Genomic DNA, 16,187 nt, shown 5'->3' on the forward strand with positions numbered 1-16,187 from the left:
ATAAAGATAATAAAGATAATAAAGACAAGACTCAAAATGGCTTTTAATTTTTATTTGATCATGGACTAATAATCAATTTAACTTTGCATTTCAAACTACAAACTGTACATGTACAGTTCAGTATTCCGGAACGTGATTTACGCATGTTCAGATGGAAAACCCTCGTCTTGATTGGACGTCAATTGCATCAGAACTTTAAATAGCAACATTACCGGATGTTTATTCGACAGTTTAGAAAAAATATAACCGCATGTGTCCATGCAATTCTGTAATACTTAAAACGTCATTTTAAGCATTTAAATAGCAAAATTAATCGTGCCTCGAAAAAACGCGTATATCAGCTAGAGAGTATTATACCACACGGTGACGGCTTTAGTTAGACCACTTAGCAGGTATTTAGATGTTAAAAACAAGGTAAATGTTCGTCTCATTTTCTCTTTGAAAACGCCTTATCGGATATCTCGAACTCCCGTTATCTCGATATTTTTTCTTGTTCCCGCCGACTTCGAGATAACGAGAGTGGACTGTATTTAAATATTATATGACCAAAAAATACACCTGCCTTTGTTTCACTCATATATTTATCTAGTAATTTATTTCAACATATTTATTTCATAAAATATATGATAACAAAAACAAATCTTACTATTTGCCCACTTAAAGTTACCTAACGCACTGCATAGTCATTAACTTATGTTGTATTGATGCCATTATACATATTTGTACATGTTTGTGTTATGTTTTGATTCTTTGGCTGAATTCAGTTTTAGTATTATTGCTCCACCTACTGCTTAAGTGGGATGCATGCAGCATTTTTTTCATGACCAAAGGCTGTTTTAAATTGGATATGTGATACTGAGTACAATGAGGTTGTCATGACTGACGGGGCTGGTGAGGTTAACTATTGTAACTTTTTAATGTTTGGACAAGACAAAAAAAAAGCGTTAGAACTTTAAAAAAAATAATTGTGGATCTGTATTAAAAATGTGTTTGTTTTAGTCAGTTACACATAGAATTAAGACTTCAAAAATCTGTTTGACAGTGGATCCGAATATTTGTAAATACATATCGAACCAACTCAAAATTTGGACTGGTTTTCGGAAGGTTTAAATTAAATGCTCTCAAAATCTTTCCATACCGTCTAAGTACTAATTCTTCCCAAGGAAGAAACTTACCTGTGATTATATTAGCCCTAGGTGTTCCCTGCAATTGAGCTAAAATAAATAGCTTACAACTCAATTACCAAGCAATTGAGACACATATTATTGGAGCAGCTATATTAAAATCAATTATATAATATTTGATGACCTACCTTTGATAATATTGATTCCTACTGTAATCTCTGGATAAGAGACATAATTCTTAGCAGTAAACACCCATTAAATCTCAGTTTGTTTATCACAAATAACTGACTTAACAGTTGTACATAAAGATTGTGATCAGCTTGAAAAATAAAATAGCTAAAAGCTCATCATTTCATGTCTCAATGTATATGGTGCAGGTACTATTGCTCCATACATTTAACAGTAGCGTCAGAATTCTTATCTTAATGATGACCTCCTCATAAAAACCTGTGTAAGCAAGATGTACTTTAACTCAAGCAGGTTTCGGAGATGATAAGAAATCATATACTTATTTTTTCGGCGTAAGCTGTATTAAGCCAGCTTTTCACCCTGACTTGACCTTTGTAAGTGTCCAATAATACTGAAATAAAATATCCCGCGGCTAGGTACGAATGAATACACTTCATTTATACCATTGGCTGATTTGAGTATAACACCAGAACATTGGAAACATATCCGCGTCTTTGTAACACTGTTTTACTGCATTAAACAATTTTATCTCTAATGAAAAGGCTCAATAGATAGAACAGTTTTACAATCAATTTTCCACATAAATACAGTTTGTGCGTTCACCTTTTATTTTCAGAGAATTACCAGCGCAAAAGCGTTTATACTAAAGGCTATGTTGTCATATTTAGTACTTACTTGCATTGCATTTCAACCCGCGAGGTTTTGGGTCAAGTCGCGGCCATTTGTGAAAGTCAGAGTTTATATACAGTTCATCACCGGAGTTCGCAGAAGGGGTTGCGATCATTGTGTTACACCGGTCTTACTGACAATAACGTAGTGACTGTAATGCATTGCATTCAAATCCGCAAGGTATCAAGGTCTGTTTGCGGTCAGTTGCAGAAATCTTTATATAAACGCCGTCTCGTAAACTTTGTGCACTTGAAGTCTGTTTTGATCAGAAAGATACTAAATAAAGATATTCGGCGATATTATTGTGGTATGTCAATCATCGATTTTTAATATGGTTTCAACATTTGCATGATAAGGACCAATTTTGATAAAATTAATAAGAAATATTTATCCATTTAGACCAGTTTATGAGCACAATAATTCACTATACTATAATTATGCAATTAAATAAGATTCGAGTATTGCCGGCTGACCTAGATGCACTCGTTTATTTTCATTTGAAAGTGAAGTGTTCGATGATGTCCGCGCTAATCACCAAGAATTACTTCACAGCATAAAAACACTGAAGAGTGAAAATTCACAGCTGTCCGAAAATCTGTTAGACCTGCAAGCGCGATCTATGCGCGACAATTTGCTCTTTTTTAATTTTGAAGAGGAGAAGTCATTTGAATCAAGAAAATCTGAAAACTGTATAAGCAAAATACATCAATTCTGTGATCAACAGTTGCACATAGACGACCCAGTAAACAAAATTAAAATCGATCGCGCACATCGGGTCGGTCATTTCGAGCAAGGTAAAACACGACCAATAGTGGTTAAATTTAATTTTTATGGCGATAAACTTGAAATCAAAAATAAAACACATGAACTTCTTCCTGCAAGCAACTTCCGTGTAAGTGACCAATTTCCGAAGGCTATACAAGAGCGCCGACGAAAACTCGTGCCATACCTAATACAAGCCCGGAAGGACGGCAAACAGGCGTCGCTTTCATACGACACGCTTTACATCGATCGTGTTAAGTACACACATGATCACCCACCGCCCGGGCCTGTACCGGAAATGCCACACCAAGGACCGCGGAGCAACCTTCGTCGAGACACCGGAAGTCACGGCAATACCCATACACGTACTAATTAGGAAATCGACCAGAAGCAGCTACGTGTTTGTGCATGGAATGTTCAGGGTCTTTTATCGAAATTAAATGACAGTGACTTTCTAAATTTTATTAATACATATGACATTCTTATTCTCACGGAAACTTGGAATTCTAGTTTAGCAAACATCCATATTGATAATTTTAATTGTTTTTTATGCCCCCGTCCAAAATGTAACAAAAAAGCAAGGCGAGAAAGTGGCGGTGTTATCGTATATTTTAAGAAACAATACTCTAATGCAATAGAACTAGTTAAACTTAACACTAACGGTATACTATGGTTCAAAATGAAAAAAACAATCATTATGTTTAGAAAATGACATTTTTGTATGTGCATGCTATATTCCACCATGTGAATCACGTGTTTATTGCAATGTAAACTCGCCAATATTTGAATTTGATTTTTTTGAGCAGATAGCGTCTGATGTACTTGTATATAGTCAGCAAGGTGATATTATGTTAATTGGTGATCTAAATTCTAGAGTGGGCGAGCGGCCGGACATAATTGAAAACATCAATCTTGACCGTTATGTTTACATGCCTATTTATGATGTTCCGCTTGAAAGACTACCGGCTCGCTCGTCGTTTGACAATCATGTTAATCAATTTGGAAATAAGTTGTTGTCACTTTGTAAAGAAAATAGCTTATTAATTGTAAATGGTAGGTTAGAACCGGGTCATTTTACATGTTTCAACTGTGCCAGAAGTTCATCAGGAGCCAGTGTTGTAGATTATGTAATAGTTAATTTTAATCTTTTGTCATATATCTCTAATTTTAAAGTGAATGACCTAACTGAATTTTCAGACCACTGCCCAATTGATTTTAATTTTACATGTAGGTACATAGAACCGATTGCTACTAATGTGGTAATTAATAAGTTATCTTGGGAGGATGGTAAATCCGCAGATTTAAATACCCTGTTGAATAGTAAAGCACATATTTTTGCAAATATTACTAATAACATAATACTTGAAAATGAAAATTTAAACACGTGTATAAATCAGCTATCTGAACTTATATATGATATCTCATTTCAGATTCATGGACGTACTTTTAATTTAGATAGTACAAAATCACGAAGTATTCGTAAATCTCTATGGTTCGACCAAAATTGCAAAATGCACAAAGCAGCGTTCTACGACTGTAAGCGCATGTATAAACAAGATCCATCAATTGCGAACAAAATGTCATTTTTACAAGCCAGATCGACATATTGTCAAACTAAACGTATTGCTAAAAATAAATTTTACAGCAAAGAAAGTAAAACATTGTCAATTTTAAGTAAATCTAACCCAAAGAAATTCTGGAAATACATAAATAAATATAAGCTTAAAAAATCTTCTGGAACTAATTACGTAAATATTGAAGATTTAATTCACCACTTTAAAAACTTATCTAATACACCGAATGACAACTCGTTCAGTGGTGATGACAATTCATCAAGACATGATACACTTCATATTGAGGAATTAGATCGCCCATTTACCGTTATAGAAATACAAAAAACAATATCAAAGCTCAAACGACATAAATCCGCTGACATGTCTAACAATGTTGCAGACTTTTTTATCGACTGTAATGAGTTTATTTCTCCTTATTTAGTAAAAATTTTTAATTACATATTTGAGAAAGGTGTTTATCCTGAATCTTGGTGTAAGGGCGCCATTGTCCCTATTTTCAAAAAGGGAGACAAAAATGTTGCATCTAATTATCGTGGTATTACATTAGTAAATATTATAGCTAAGACGTTTTCACTTACATTGCGTAATCGAATTAATTCTTGGTGCGATAATAACAATATGTTTAACACATCTCAATTCGGGTTTAGAGATAATCGTGGCACGATTGATTGTATTTTTATCTTGCACACTATAATCCAGAACATTATTAATAGTAAATCAAAACTCTATTGCGTTTTTATTGATTATGAAAAAGCATTTGATACTGTTATACATGAAGCTTTGTGGGTCAAATTAGTACAAGCAGGAATAAGCTGTAAAATGTTAAAAATGATCAAGTCTATATATCAGAATGTAAAATCATGTGTTAAAAACCATAAAGATATGTCTTATTCTGAGCTATTTGATGTTACGTTAGGAGTAAAACAGGGTGAACCATTATCACCTTTATTATTTATTTTATTCATTAATGATATAAATGATTGTATTAATATTAATAATTTAACCGAAAAAGATATTCGTTTATTATCTATTTATATGTTATTATTTGCTGATGATATTGCATTATTTACTACAAATCAAGAAAGTCTACAATTACAATTAAATTCTATTTATCAATACTCCTGTAAATGGGGATTAAAAATAAATGTAAACAAAACTAAAATTTGCATATTTGAAAAAAGGAAAAGTACATGTTTGTATAGTTGGACTATTAATCAACAGGCTCTCGAAATTGTTGATGAATTCTGCTACTTGGGCCTTAAACTTCACTACACTGGTAATATATCTAAAGCTATTAAGGCAAATAATGAACAAGCCTTAAAAGCTTACAATCATTTATTGTCAATTTTTAGTAAAGTGAAGCTTAGCACTAAAACAAAACTCTCTCTATTTGACTCCCTAGTTGTTCCAATTATTCTGTATGGATCTGAAATATGGGGAATTTACAACATTAAAGAAGTAGATAAACTTAATTTCAAATTTTGTAAAACTATTCTTGGTGTACGCTCACAGACTTCTAATGCTGCTGTTTTGGGTGAATTAGGCAGATTTCCTCTTTCTATAATATGTAAACAACGTGCACTCAGTTATTGGATTAAAATTAAGCAAAACCCGAACTCTTTGATGCATACGGTTTATAACGAACAATGTAATATTTACAATGAGAATAATAATAATAACACAAATATGTGGTGTGCATTTGTAAAACAACAATTAGATCAACTAGGGCATGGTATATTTTACAATAACTTAAATGACAACTGTAATTATTCTTATGAAATTAATCAAAGAATAAAAGATCAGTTTATACAAAATTGGCATGATACAATTAATAGCCAACCGAAATTAGAATACTATAAAATGTTTAAGACTGAATTCGCTTATGAAAAATATTTAGATTGCATTAATAATAGAAATAATAAACAACAGTTATCCAGATTTAGACTTAGCGCCCATAAATTAGAAATAGAGACTGGTAGATATAATAACATACCCAGAGTTGAACGTAAGTGTAAACTATGTAACGCAAACACTGTTGAATCGGAATATCACTTCTTTCTTACTTGCTCCATCTATAAAGATCTACGAACAAAATATTGTATTCGTTCTAACTGGCCAAACTTAGTCAAATTTAAAAATATACTATCTTGTCAAAATACTACAGTAATTAACAATGTTGCAAGATTCATTACTGAGGCAATGAAACTCCGTGATGAAAAATTAGAAGTATTTGCTGCTTCTTAAATTAAAGGTGTACGGAATCGTTAATATATTGTTTATTTACTACTTGTTACTTCTTACATAAAACACATTTACTTTTGTAAATGATGTTTGAACACTTTACATAGTTATCTATGTGTACAATTATGTATGTTCTTTGTATTGTACTGATGTACTTCGACCATAATTTGTTAACTTGAATATGTAAATGGTCAAAGGCATTTTGCCGATGTTCCAATAAAAACTTGAAACTTGAAACATGTTTCTTGTGTTTTTCTATTCTGTAAATATAGATGTCTGAGTAATAATATCACATAAAGCAAAATAAGCCACGAAATCTGGCGCAACACCCCGTAATTGATTTGCTTATGATGTAGCTAAGAACTGCGCAGAAAAAAGGCATCCGCTACTTTTTATCTCATAGAGATAACTTTTGATCGTTCATTAACATCGACCACAATCAACGCCGTATATCTTTTTTAAAGATATTTCTTGTTTAAGATAAATAAAGTACTTAACTGTAAAATGTTAGCATATATCACTTAGATAACAGCCTTATCAAGTATTTGTATTAAAGAAATATGAAACACATTTTTGTTATGGTAATATCATGGGTTAACTACAGAATTTCAGCATATTAATTTGTATGCCCCCCCCCCCCCCCCCCCCTGGAAGAAGCTAGGGGTAGATTGTTTTGCTGGATGTCAGTTGGTCTGTCAGTCTGTCGATAGACCAGTTCTTTCCAATCAATAACAGATTAACCTATTGGCTTGATACTTACCATGTGCATTGGCCTTTGCAAGTAGATGGCCTCTATTGAAATTTGGGCCACTAGGTAAAAGGTCAAGGTCACTAAAGTGAAATAAAATTCCAATCAATAACTTGTGAACTGAGAGACTGATTTCCATGATACTTTCCATGTGCATTGACGTTGGGCAGTAGATGATGGCTGCTATTGAAATTGGGGTCACAAGGTCAAAGGTCAAGTCACTGTCACACAAAGAGTGAAAATTGTTTCCGGTCAATAACTTGTGAACAGAGGGACCAATTTGCTTGATACTTCCCATGTGCATTTACATTGGGGAGTAGATGGCCCCTATTGAAATAAGGATCACTAGGTCAAAGGTCAAGTTTACAGTCATACTAAGTGTGAAATCATTTCTGATCAATAACTCTTCAACTAATTCACCGATGGGCTTGATACTTCCCATGTGAATATGCCTTGGACAGTAGATGACCCCTATTTAAATTGTGGTCACTACATCAAAGGTCAAGGTCACTGTAACAAAATCGTTTCAGATTAATAACTCTTCAACGAATTGACCGATTTGCTTGATACCTCACATGTGCATTGGCCTTGGACAGTAGATGACCCCCACTTTTGACATTGGAGTAACAAGTTCAAAGGTCAAGGTCACTGTGACACTAATAGAATAAGATGAAATCTTATGGTCAGTTTTGTTGCAAAAAATCCTGTGTCAAGGCCCTATTGGGTGGAGGGGGGAACTGTCTTTGACTGCAGAGCTCTTGTTATAGTCTGTTCCTTGGGTGGACCCTAGCTATGCAAGTAATGAAGACATTCAAATGAATCTTCATTACATTGTAATGACAAATGGCCTTAAGAGATATGCCAAGTACAGGACTATAATCCTCTCTTCAGTAATTACATTGCTGTTCATTTATTTTTCATGTGTGGATCATAAATTCGTAGATATAGAAGACAGTACAATATGTTTTTTTCTCTTTTGCAGCATACAACTCAAAGAATTGTATGGGATGTTTCAAAAGATCATTCCAACTCTAAGAGGCAGTTCTGAATACATAAATCATTACTCTTTTTTACAACTACAGAATAATTGTTCTCTGTTAATTTTATCTTTTTTTTCAATAAATAAATCAACTTTTCTGTTTACCCATACTTTGTTGGTCAAGATCAATCTTTTAGGTCTAAATAATACTTGGGGGCATTGGGTACCTAAGTGTTGAGTCAGACAGCACTAAACATGGTCTTTTTAAAATGTAAGGGTATTGAAGAGGTAAGGCAGTAGTAACTCTAAATGGAACTTTTGGACTACATTTTTTTTAGATTGTCATTTCATTATGGAGACCGGCGCATTTTTATAGAGGTACAGTACAATTTTAGTGTATTAAATTGATAAAGCTCCAGAAATTATACCAGATTATTGTATGTTTATACATTGTAAAGGAAAACAAATTCTCACACACGCTTTTCAACATAGTCATATCAAAGCTAAATTGTCTAAGTTTTGACAACACTGTTCAGATTTTTGGCAATGCAATCAAGGTTATTAAATAATTGCTATAATTTGACTGATATATCTCATTGGCAATCATTATTTTGTGCACCAAACATTATTGTGTAACACCTATTGAATCCTTCCCAAAGATCTAATTGGCTTAAATTACATGTTTGAACACAAATATTTGCACTGCTATTATAAGCAACCTGGACTAGATAATGATTGAATAAAATAGAACCGTTTTATCAGATAATAAATCTTGAATGGATATTTTAGGACAGAACTGTTCTATAAGTGAAATTTGATGTGTGTTGTTTAAAAATGCTATTGGAGATAAATGGTATGTTATGTTGTATTTTGTTCATACTTTTTAAAACTGTTTAAACAGCTATATGTTATTTTATCCTGATTTAGACAATGGTCTATTGGTTATAACAATATGAAAGCTTTACATTGGGGTAATTATAACAAAAAAACATATTTTAAAAATATATAATATATTATGGGGTTGATTGTCGATAGTGTTGATGAAAGATAAAAGAGTTATATATGTGAGATCAAAGATAGTGAATGACTTTTTCTGCCCAGTTCTTTGCTGCATCACACGCAAATCAATTACGGGGTGCCAATCTTCATAAGCCTAATTGTTTGTTGCACAAAAAATGTTTTCTGACATGCACATTCAGCACAGTTTAAGGCTTTTTTTGGCCACAAAGGAATCACAAATAAAACATTTAGCAAGTAATTTGAAGTATAATATATCATTGTTAGAATTCATGCATGATGGAATTGTCACATAGTGCCTAAGATATATTACTAAGGATAGTATTTATTTATATTTCTTTTGTGTCAAGTTCAATATTGTGTCTACTTAAATAGATATGCAAAAGACACCATATGTTAGCATCAAACTAGACAAGAAGAGTGCATCAAGTATTGGCTCATTGCTTGTTTCGCTGACTAGTCATGTCTTGGGTAAGTATGCAGCCAATTGATTGTTGTATAATCTCATGTAAATGGTGGGCTGACGTCCGTATACGTCGGTTGCATGTGTAAGGTGACATCGTTTCCTTTGAGAACGTGATATTGCGCACGTTCCTGTCAGAAATTGAACGCGTCACCATTGAGTGTTTAAAACAATATCAATATATTCAACTTCAGTAGTCGGTCAGTACCACGCACACAGCCGGATAGAGAAGGCACACTATTTGTTGATGTCACAGGATGGATCTGAGTCGTTAGGCCGCCGCATGTATCTTGTAGTTTAGAATATTGTATGGACATTTGAAAGCATTTGTGTTAGAATTAAATCAACACAAATAAATTGCTATGAACACTGAAATGGAGTTGTGTACTTAATTGTGTTTCAATGACTATTTTACAGAATGTTTGTTCATAAAATGATTAGATGATAGTTCATGCATTTAATCTGATAGATAGTTATTTACCATGATTCAGGATTTTTTATTGAGATTATTTGTAAAGTCAAGGTAGATTTTGTGTCCTTCTAGCAATCAGGTGGTTCTTTTCGATGCCCATTCCCTTAGGACTCCAAGTACCCGTCCTACCCAGGAAATCAACTCCAGAGTGCCTCAATTAGCCTTAATATGTTATTGAGCTAAAATAAAGACTGGTAAATCATTTATATTCATCGTCATGAAATATCCATGTTTTTCAAAAAATAAATATTTAGTAAACATGTAAATTGGTGGATTTTTGATATTGACTGGTAATACAATATCCATGAAAAAACACAAAACTCACACTTGGGATGAAGTGTTTTTACTATTAGCGTTAATCCTTACTTCATTATTATTTTAACTTAGTTAACAGTATCAATTCAGCTTCAATGTATCAGCAATGTTCAGGTTATATATATATTAGGTCAAATGTCAGCTAAATATGTAGTGTTAAATTGTATTCTCCTTAGTGTAGTATCTGAAAGTATCTGAATTTGAAAACAAATATAGGATGTATGTGCAGATAGTGTTTGATATTAATGTATTTCACTTTACATTAATATGGAATTAAAAACTTTTGATAAAATTATTGGTTGGAATCGTGCATTGATCAACTCACGAAATCAATTAACATTAAAGCCTCTATAACGCTCAGAATCAAAGAAAATTTAGTTAAGTATTTCGTACAATAAAGTTAACACCTAAACAATCAGTGTTCCTTATAGCAATAGCCACAATTTCAACGCTAGATGTGGTATAATAAGATTTTTTTAAAGTTTTTATTTATTTTTTGTGACACAATTAATTCCATTTTAATTTCCCGCAAATATATCTATTCATACAACACATGAACACTTAAATGGTGCAATGTGTCGTATGAATAGATATTGTTGCGGGAAATTTTTACAGACTACAAGTAGAAGTAGAAGTGTCGTATGAATAGATATTGTTGCGGGAAATTAAAATGGAATTAAATAACAATAATAAAAACGCGCATTTTGTTTGTACAAAAATCTATTTTACCAGAAAAAAATATCTGACTTTGAAAATTTTCGGCAATTGCCATAAGGAACACTGATTTTTAATTGTTTAACTTTATTTTACGAAATACTTTATGATATTTTCATTTATTTTGAGCGTTATAGAGGCTTCAATGTCCGGCAATTAATGATTTTTTAGTGCTTTTAACAAAAACCAAAGCTTTAAATTAGTGGAACTGCTCACTGTCAACCTTCCACAAAATGAAACCACAAACTAACAAACCAATACACATAAATATATTGAAGCCCATCACATTAGAAGATCACCTCTTGGCACAAGTAATTATGATGTACTACTATTATACACTGCTATTACTGTAATTGTGACAATGCAGTCACAATCCAATTGGCCCACCCAGGTAATGGATTATGCAGTGGTAAAACCGGTGACGGTGACGGCCTTTGGATTGAAAGACAGAGAGAAGGCGGTTTGTAATTGTTGATGGTTGAGGTAAATTAGCCATGATAATTAGTTCAACAGGTTAAGCAGTGGTTTGACTGACACAAGGTTTAATTGAGGATAAACTTATTCCTTGTGTGGAACAAAGCCAATGGCTTATCAAATCTCCAGAGACCTGCTTAAATTATTGCTGTTCTTTCATACTCATGAAATTGCCAAAGAATGGTAATAGCTATGTTAATAATGGAACCGTATTTTTATTGAAATAAAAATGTAATGTCTATGATCTAAGTTGTTTTTGTCTGGCAATAATTGTTCCAAATAAATAACTTCACAAATTGATTAAATGCTTATAAATCAAATTAATATGAATAAAGCATTATCTCTGAAAAAAACTTTTTGTTGATAAAAACAGTGTGTCAAACATACTCGAAAAGGATGAAACAATATCTCATATATACTCATTTAGGATAAAATATGGTTTAATACATACTTATTTATAAGTTTTCAAAATAATCTAATAAATACTAGCAATAGTAACCTATTATTTAAAAATACTTACTTAGAAAGGATAAAACATTATTTCTAAGATGTTATATCTTATTTAGGATAAAAACATATCAGAAATACTATTTTAGTATAGACACGCTTATCATTATATGCAGCGATTGTTTTTCACAATTTGGAAAAGTACCAGTTCCGTATCCAATCAGGAAAAATCCACGCAAACTACCCTGAAATTAGGAAAATTTGCGTCTTGAAATCTTGAGATTAGGAGTTATGGGGATTTTTAAATTGTTTGGTATAAATTGCACAAACCAATTAAAATCTACATTTACATGCATTTTCACTAAAAATGTTTTCTGTTTTAGTGATCATTTGAAATGTTCACTTGCAGACAATGCACTTTTGGAAATAAATTGATGAAATTTACCTTCCCTTTGCAGGGGCGTAGATAACCTCCCAACATTGGGGGGGCGGTCCAGTTTCTGTACTGGGAACATCTAATTACAACATAAAATTAAGTAAATGTTTATGTATTTTAATGACGGAGTTTTACAAGTGATATGAAAAATAAAAACATTAACATTACATTCACAACGGATATATTTTATTACTGATGGACATATTTAACACCTGAAAATGGGAGAGTGTTATATTAAATAACCACATGAAAATACACAACAACCAATACAATATGACATGATTAGTAAAGAATGTATCCACATTTCGAGCACTATTAAAATACTGAACCAGGATGAATAAATATTATTAAATTAAGTTAAATAAACAAAAATTACGGATAATTCATTTTTAAGCCACAATTTATCATGCACTGTTCGCGTAATGTTAATGCCAAGTGTCACATTCTATGAAAACTTCCCGAAGATAGTTAACCGTGATTCATTCACACTGACGAACTCATTGGCAACATCTAACAAGTCCATTGCGTCGGTAGCACACCTGTGCACGTGGAGCGTCATGAGGTGGGTGAGTCTCTCCTGTGTCATAGACGTCCGGAGGTACGTCTTCAGGCGTCTCAGGCCGGAGAAGGACCTCTCGCTGGAGGCGTTGGTGGCGGGCATTACCAGGACGTGGCGGAGGACGCGCATCACCTCCGAGAAAAAGAGGCGAGACTCAGGAGACAAGTCGCGGAAGAACGTGACAATGTCCGTGATGGTCTTGACCTTCTTGTCCCGTACGGCGACCTGGTATGTCTCCAGCTGAGTGGTGAGCGCCTGCTCGTTGAAGTCGTCCCTGTAGAAGTCCATCACGCTCCGCAGATGAGTGGCGTAGTCACCACCACAGGCGCAGCACACCAGAAGGTCTTGGAGGGATCTGTAGGTTTTGTAGCCTGGCTGATCGAATCTGTCCTTGATACACGCGATCACCAAATCGAATGCTTCAAAGTAGACCTGGCGGTACCGATCACGTGCTGTGGCTGGATACTCGTGGGCCCCGGTTCCAACGTCATAGCGTTTCGGCATCTTGCGTCGCCTGGGAACCACTGGCTCTCCTACGTCGACGTCATCGAGCTGGCTGTTGACGTCAACCCAAAACTTGTCGAAGGCATCATCGGAGCGCTTGCTGGTCAATGTTTCCACCGTCATTGAAGCAACTGCCTGACCCTCTGATGCGGACATGTCCTTCTGTTGTAGGGTGCGGCTCAAGTTGTCTGTATGTCGCAGGATGATGTAACCCAGATGGACACCAAAGAAGAGGTCGAAGCTCTCCATCTGGGACCGCACGCCTACTATCCTGGAACGGATCTCCGAGTCTTTCGTCTGCTCGTAGCAGGTGTCCCACAAGGTCTGTAACACAGTGTAGTTGTCTAAGACACTACACAGGCTTGCTGCACGCACTGTCCATCTCGTGGGGCACAGTACACGGAAACCAGGGGTATCGGGGCTCATCTCCTCCTTCAGGGTCTGTAAGGTACTGTCCCTCTTTGGTGAATACTTAATCAGTTTGGAGACTTCATGCACTGTATCCATGGTGTCGCGCAAGAGCTTGCACTGACGTACACAGTCCCCAACGGCCAGATTGAGTGCATGTCCGTAGCAGTGCGTGAACACAGCTCGCTCCTCCTTTGCTAAGATGTTGGTCGCCACACCACGCTTCGCTCCGGTCATGTTGCTGGCCCCGTCATAACACTGCCCTCTGCACTGGCTCAAGGATAGGTTCATTCTTAGAAGAGTGTCTTCTATGACCGACGTCAGTGTAGTGGCGTCAATGGAATTTACTTGGTGAAACCCAACAAAGTCCTCGTGCACATTTAAGTCCTCGTCCACGTGTCTGAAGACTACCACCACTTGTTCTCGGTTGGACTTGTCTGTTGTCTCGTCAGCCATGATTGTGTAGAACTCGTTTGTCTTGATGTCGCTGGCCACTTTACGGAGGATGCGCAGTGCCATGAGCTGGAGTATTTCATTCTGGATATCAGGGGCGACGAACTTGTCCCGCTTCCGTTCCAGCCACGCGAGAATAGAGCTGTCCGTCTCCCCGTGGTGTTGTAGCAGCTGCATGAAGTTCCCCTCATCGTCGTCGTGCCCACGTAGCGCCATGCCCTGGCGTGCGAGGAACCGTATGCTGCGTAGGATTTGCAGCAGCTGCTTCCGGTTGTCGGCCTTCTCCTTAGCGTGCCCCGCTGACAGCATCTCCCCCACGTCACGCGTCGTGGCGGGAAGCGTCACCAGTCGCTCGACCGCCTCCTAGTGGCACTCGCTTTTTTCGTGCTTCCGGAACTTCTCGGTACCCCGCTTTCCATTTGGAGAAGCCATCACTGATGAAGCTGCCGTCCACCTTCGTGTTGCCGATCTTGCCCAACTTCTTGGCCGCCATGCAGAGGTGGCAGAACGCAAGGTCCCGGCTCTGAAAAGAATAACATTGTAATAAATTTTGTGTTAAATATTAATGATAATAATAAGAAACATTATTAAGCAACATTTTTTTTTACAATACGAGTATTTTTTGTATGTTGTGCCTTTTTTTCTAAATTTCGTTTGTATTTAGATCAACGTTAGGTTCAGAAAAGATAAGAATGATCGCAAATTAAAATTTAATACTAATATACATACCTCATCGTAGTGGAGCCATGTGAAGGAATCAAACCAACAAGATTGGAATGAACGCTGTTCTGGCTTTTTCTTCCCGAATGTACGCTTAGGAAACGCAAAATTTCGAGGCTGATTAGGAATACTCATTTTGAACATTAAACAATTACATATATGATATTGTTTCAATGATTTCTAATCAAATTATAACTGATGTACTTAGAGAACAAAAATATTTTCAAACTAATGAATGTTTTTCACGCGTATTTGATTGCAGAGACTGTTGACATGATACTAATGGTCATTACTGTCTAATTCCTGGAATGTTCTGCAGTCTGAGATAAACAGTGAAGACATTAGCACTGACAGTGTGTTTATGATTCAAGCAGTTTCGAAGAAGGGTTGTTTTGCCAGGCAAGTTAAATAAACATTATAGTGTCTGAATAATGTTGCCATCAACATTAAGAGGTTCCAACCATCCCATTATTTTACCTAGGGGACACATGGCTTCTGCACTGACGGCGCGTGATTACAAAAATACTGGTTTTGGGGCGGCGATTTTTTTGGGATTTTACATTTATTTATATAACGATGACTAGCCGAAATATTGGCGGGGCGGCCGCCCCCCCTGCCCCCCCATTATCTACGCCCCTGCTTTGGGAATTTTTCAGATGGCCATTGAGAATTTGGTAGTTTTTCCTCAATTGGGAAAGTACCTTTTACGAGTACTTTACAAAGAAGGAAACAAGAAATATCTTTAAAAAGATATACGGCGTTGATGTTTGTAATGTTTGCGACCAGTGAAAAGAGATAGAATGAAGCGACCACGTATTTTAATGAGATAGTGAGTGATAATAAGATATATTTTACTGTATTAACAAATAAGAAATGAAGAACAAGAAGAGGTGAAATTATTTTGTTTTATTGTCAATAA

General features: G+C 35.3%; 2 protein-coding genes across 7 annotated transcripts in view; one reads left to right on the forward strand and one right to left on the reverse strand.

The window, feature by feature from the left end:
* The window catches only part of LOC127848256 (solute carrier organic anion transporter family member 4A1-like), a 152,308-nt gene that overhangs the window by 58,259 nt on the left and 77,862 nt on the right, over positions 1 to 16,187 (forward strand). Inside the window, exon 1 of one of the 6 annotated variants that reach the window (XM_052380608.1) lies at positions 9,051 to 9,139. The exons of the other annotated variants lie outside the window; for them this stretch is intronic. The gene's annotated coding sequence lies outside the window, so the exon portion shown is untranslated. Of the gene's footprint in view, positions 1 to 9,050; positions 9,140 to 16,187 lie in introns of those variants that run through there. 6 annotated transcript variants of the gene reach the window in all.
* Positions 13,070 to 14,857, reverse strand: LOC127847965 (zinc finger MYM-type protein 1-like). Its single transcript, XM_052380216.1, has one exon. It carries the CDS (start codon positions 14,855 to 14,857, stop codon positions 13,070 to 13,072), a length of 1,788 nt encoding a protein of 595 aa, XP_052236176.1.

The sequence above is a fragment of the Dreissena polymorpha genome, chromosome 10 (assembly GCF_020536995.1).
Source record: "Dreissena polymorpha isolate Duluth1 chromosome 10, UMN_Dpol_1.0, whole genome shotgun sequence".
NCBI lineage: Eukaryota > Metazoa > Mollusca > Bivalvia > Myida > Dreissenidae > Dreissena > Dreissena polymorpha.

Excerpts from the sequence above, each read along its gene's own strand:
- LOC127847965 (XM_052380216.1), bottom strand. The coding sequence starts at position 14,857 with ATGCTGTCAGCGGGGCACGCTAAGGAGAAGGCCGACAACCGGAAGCAG.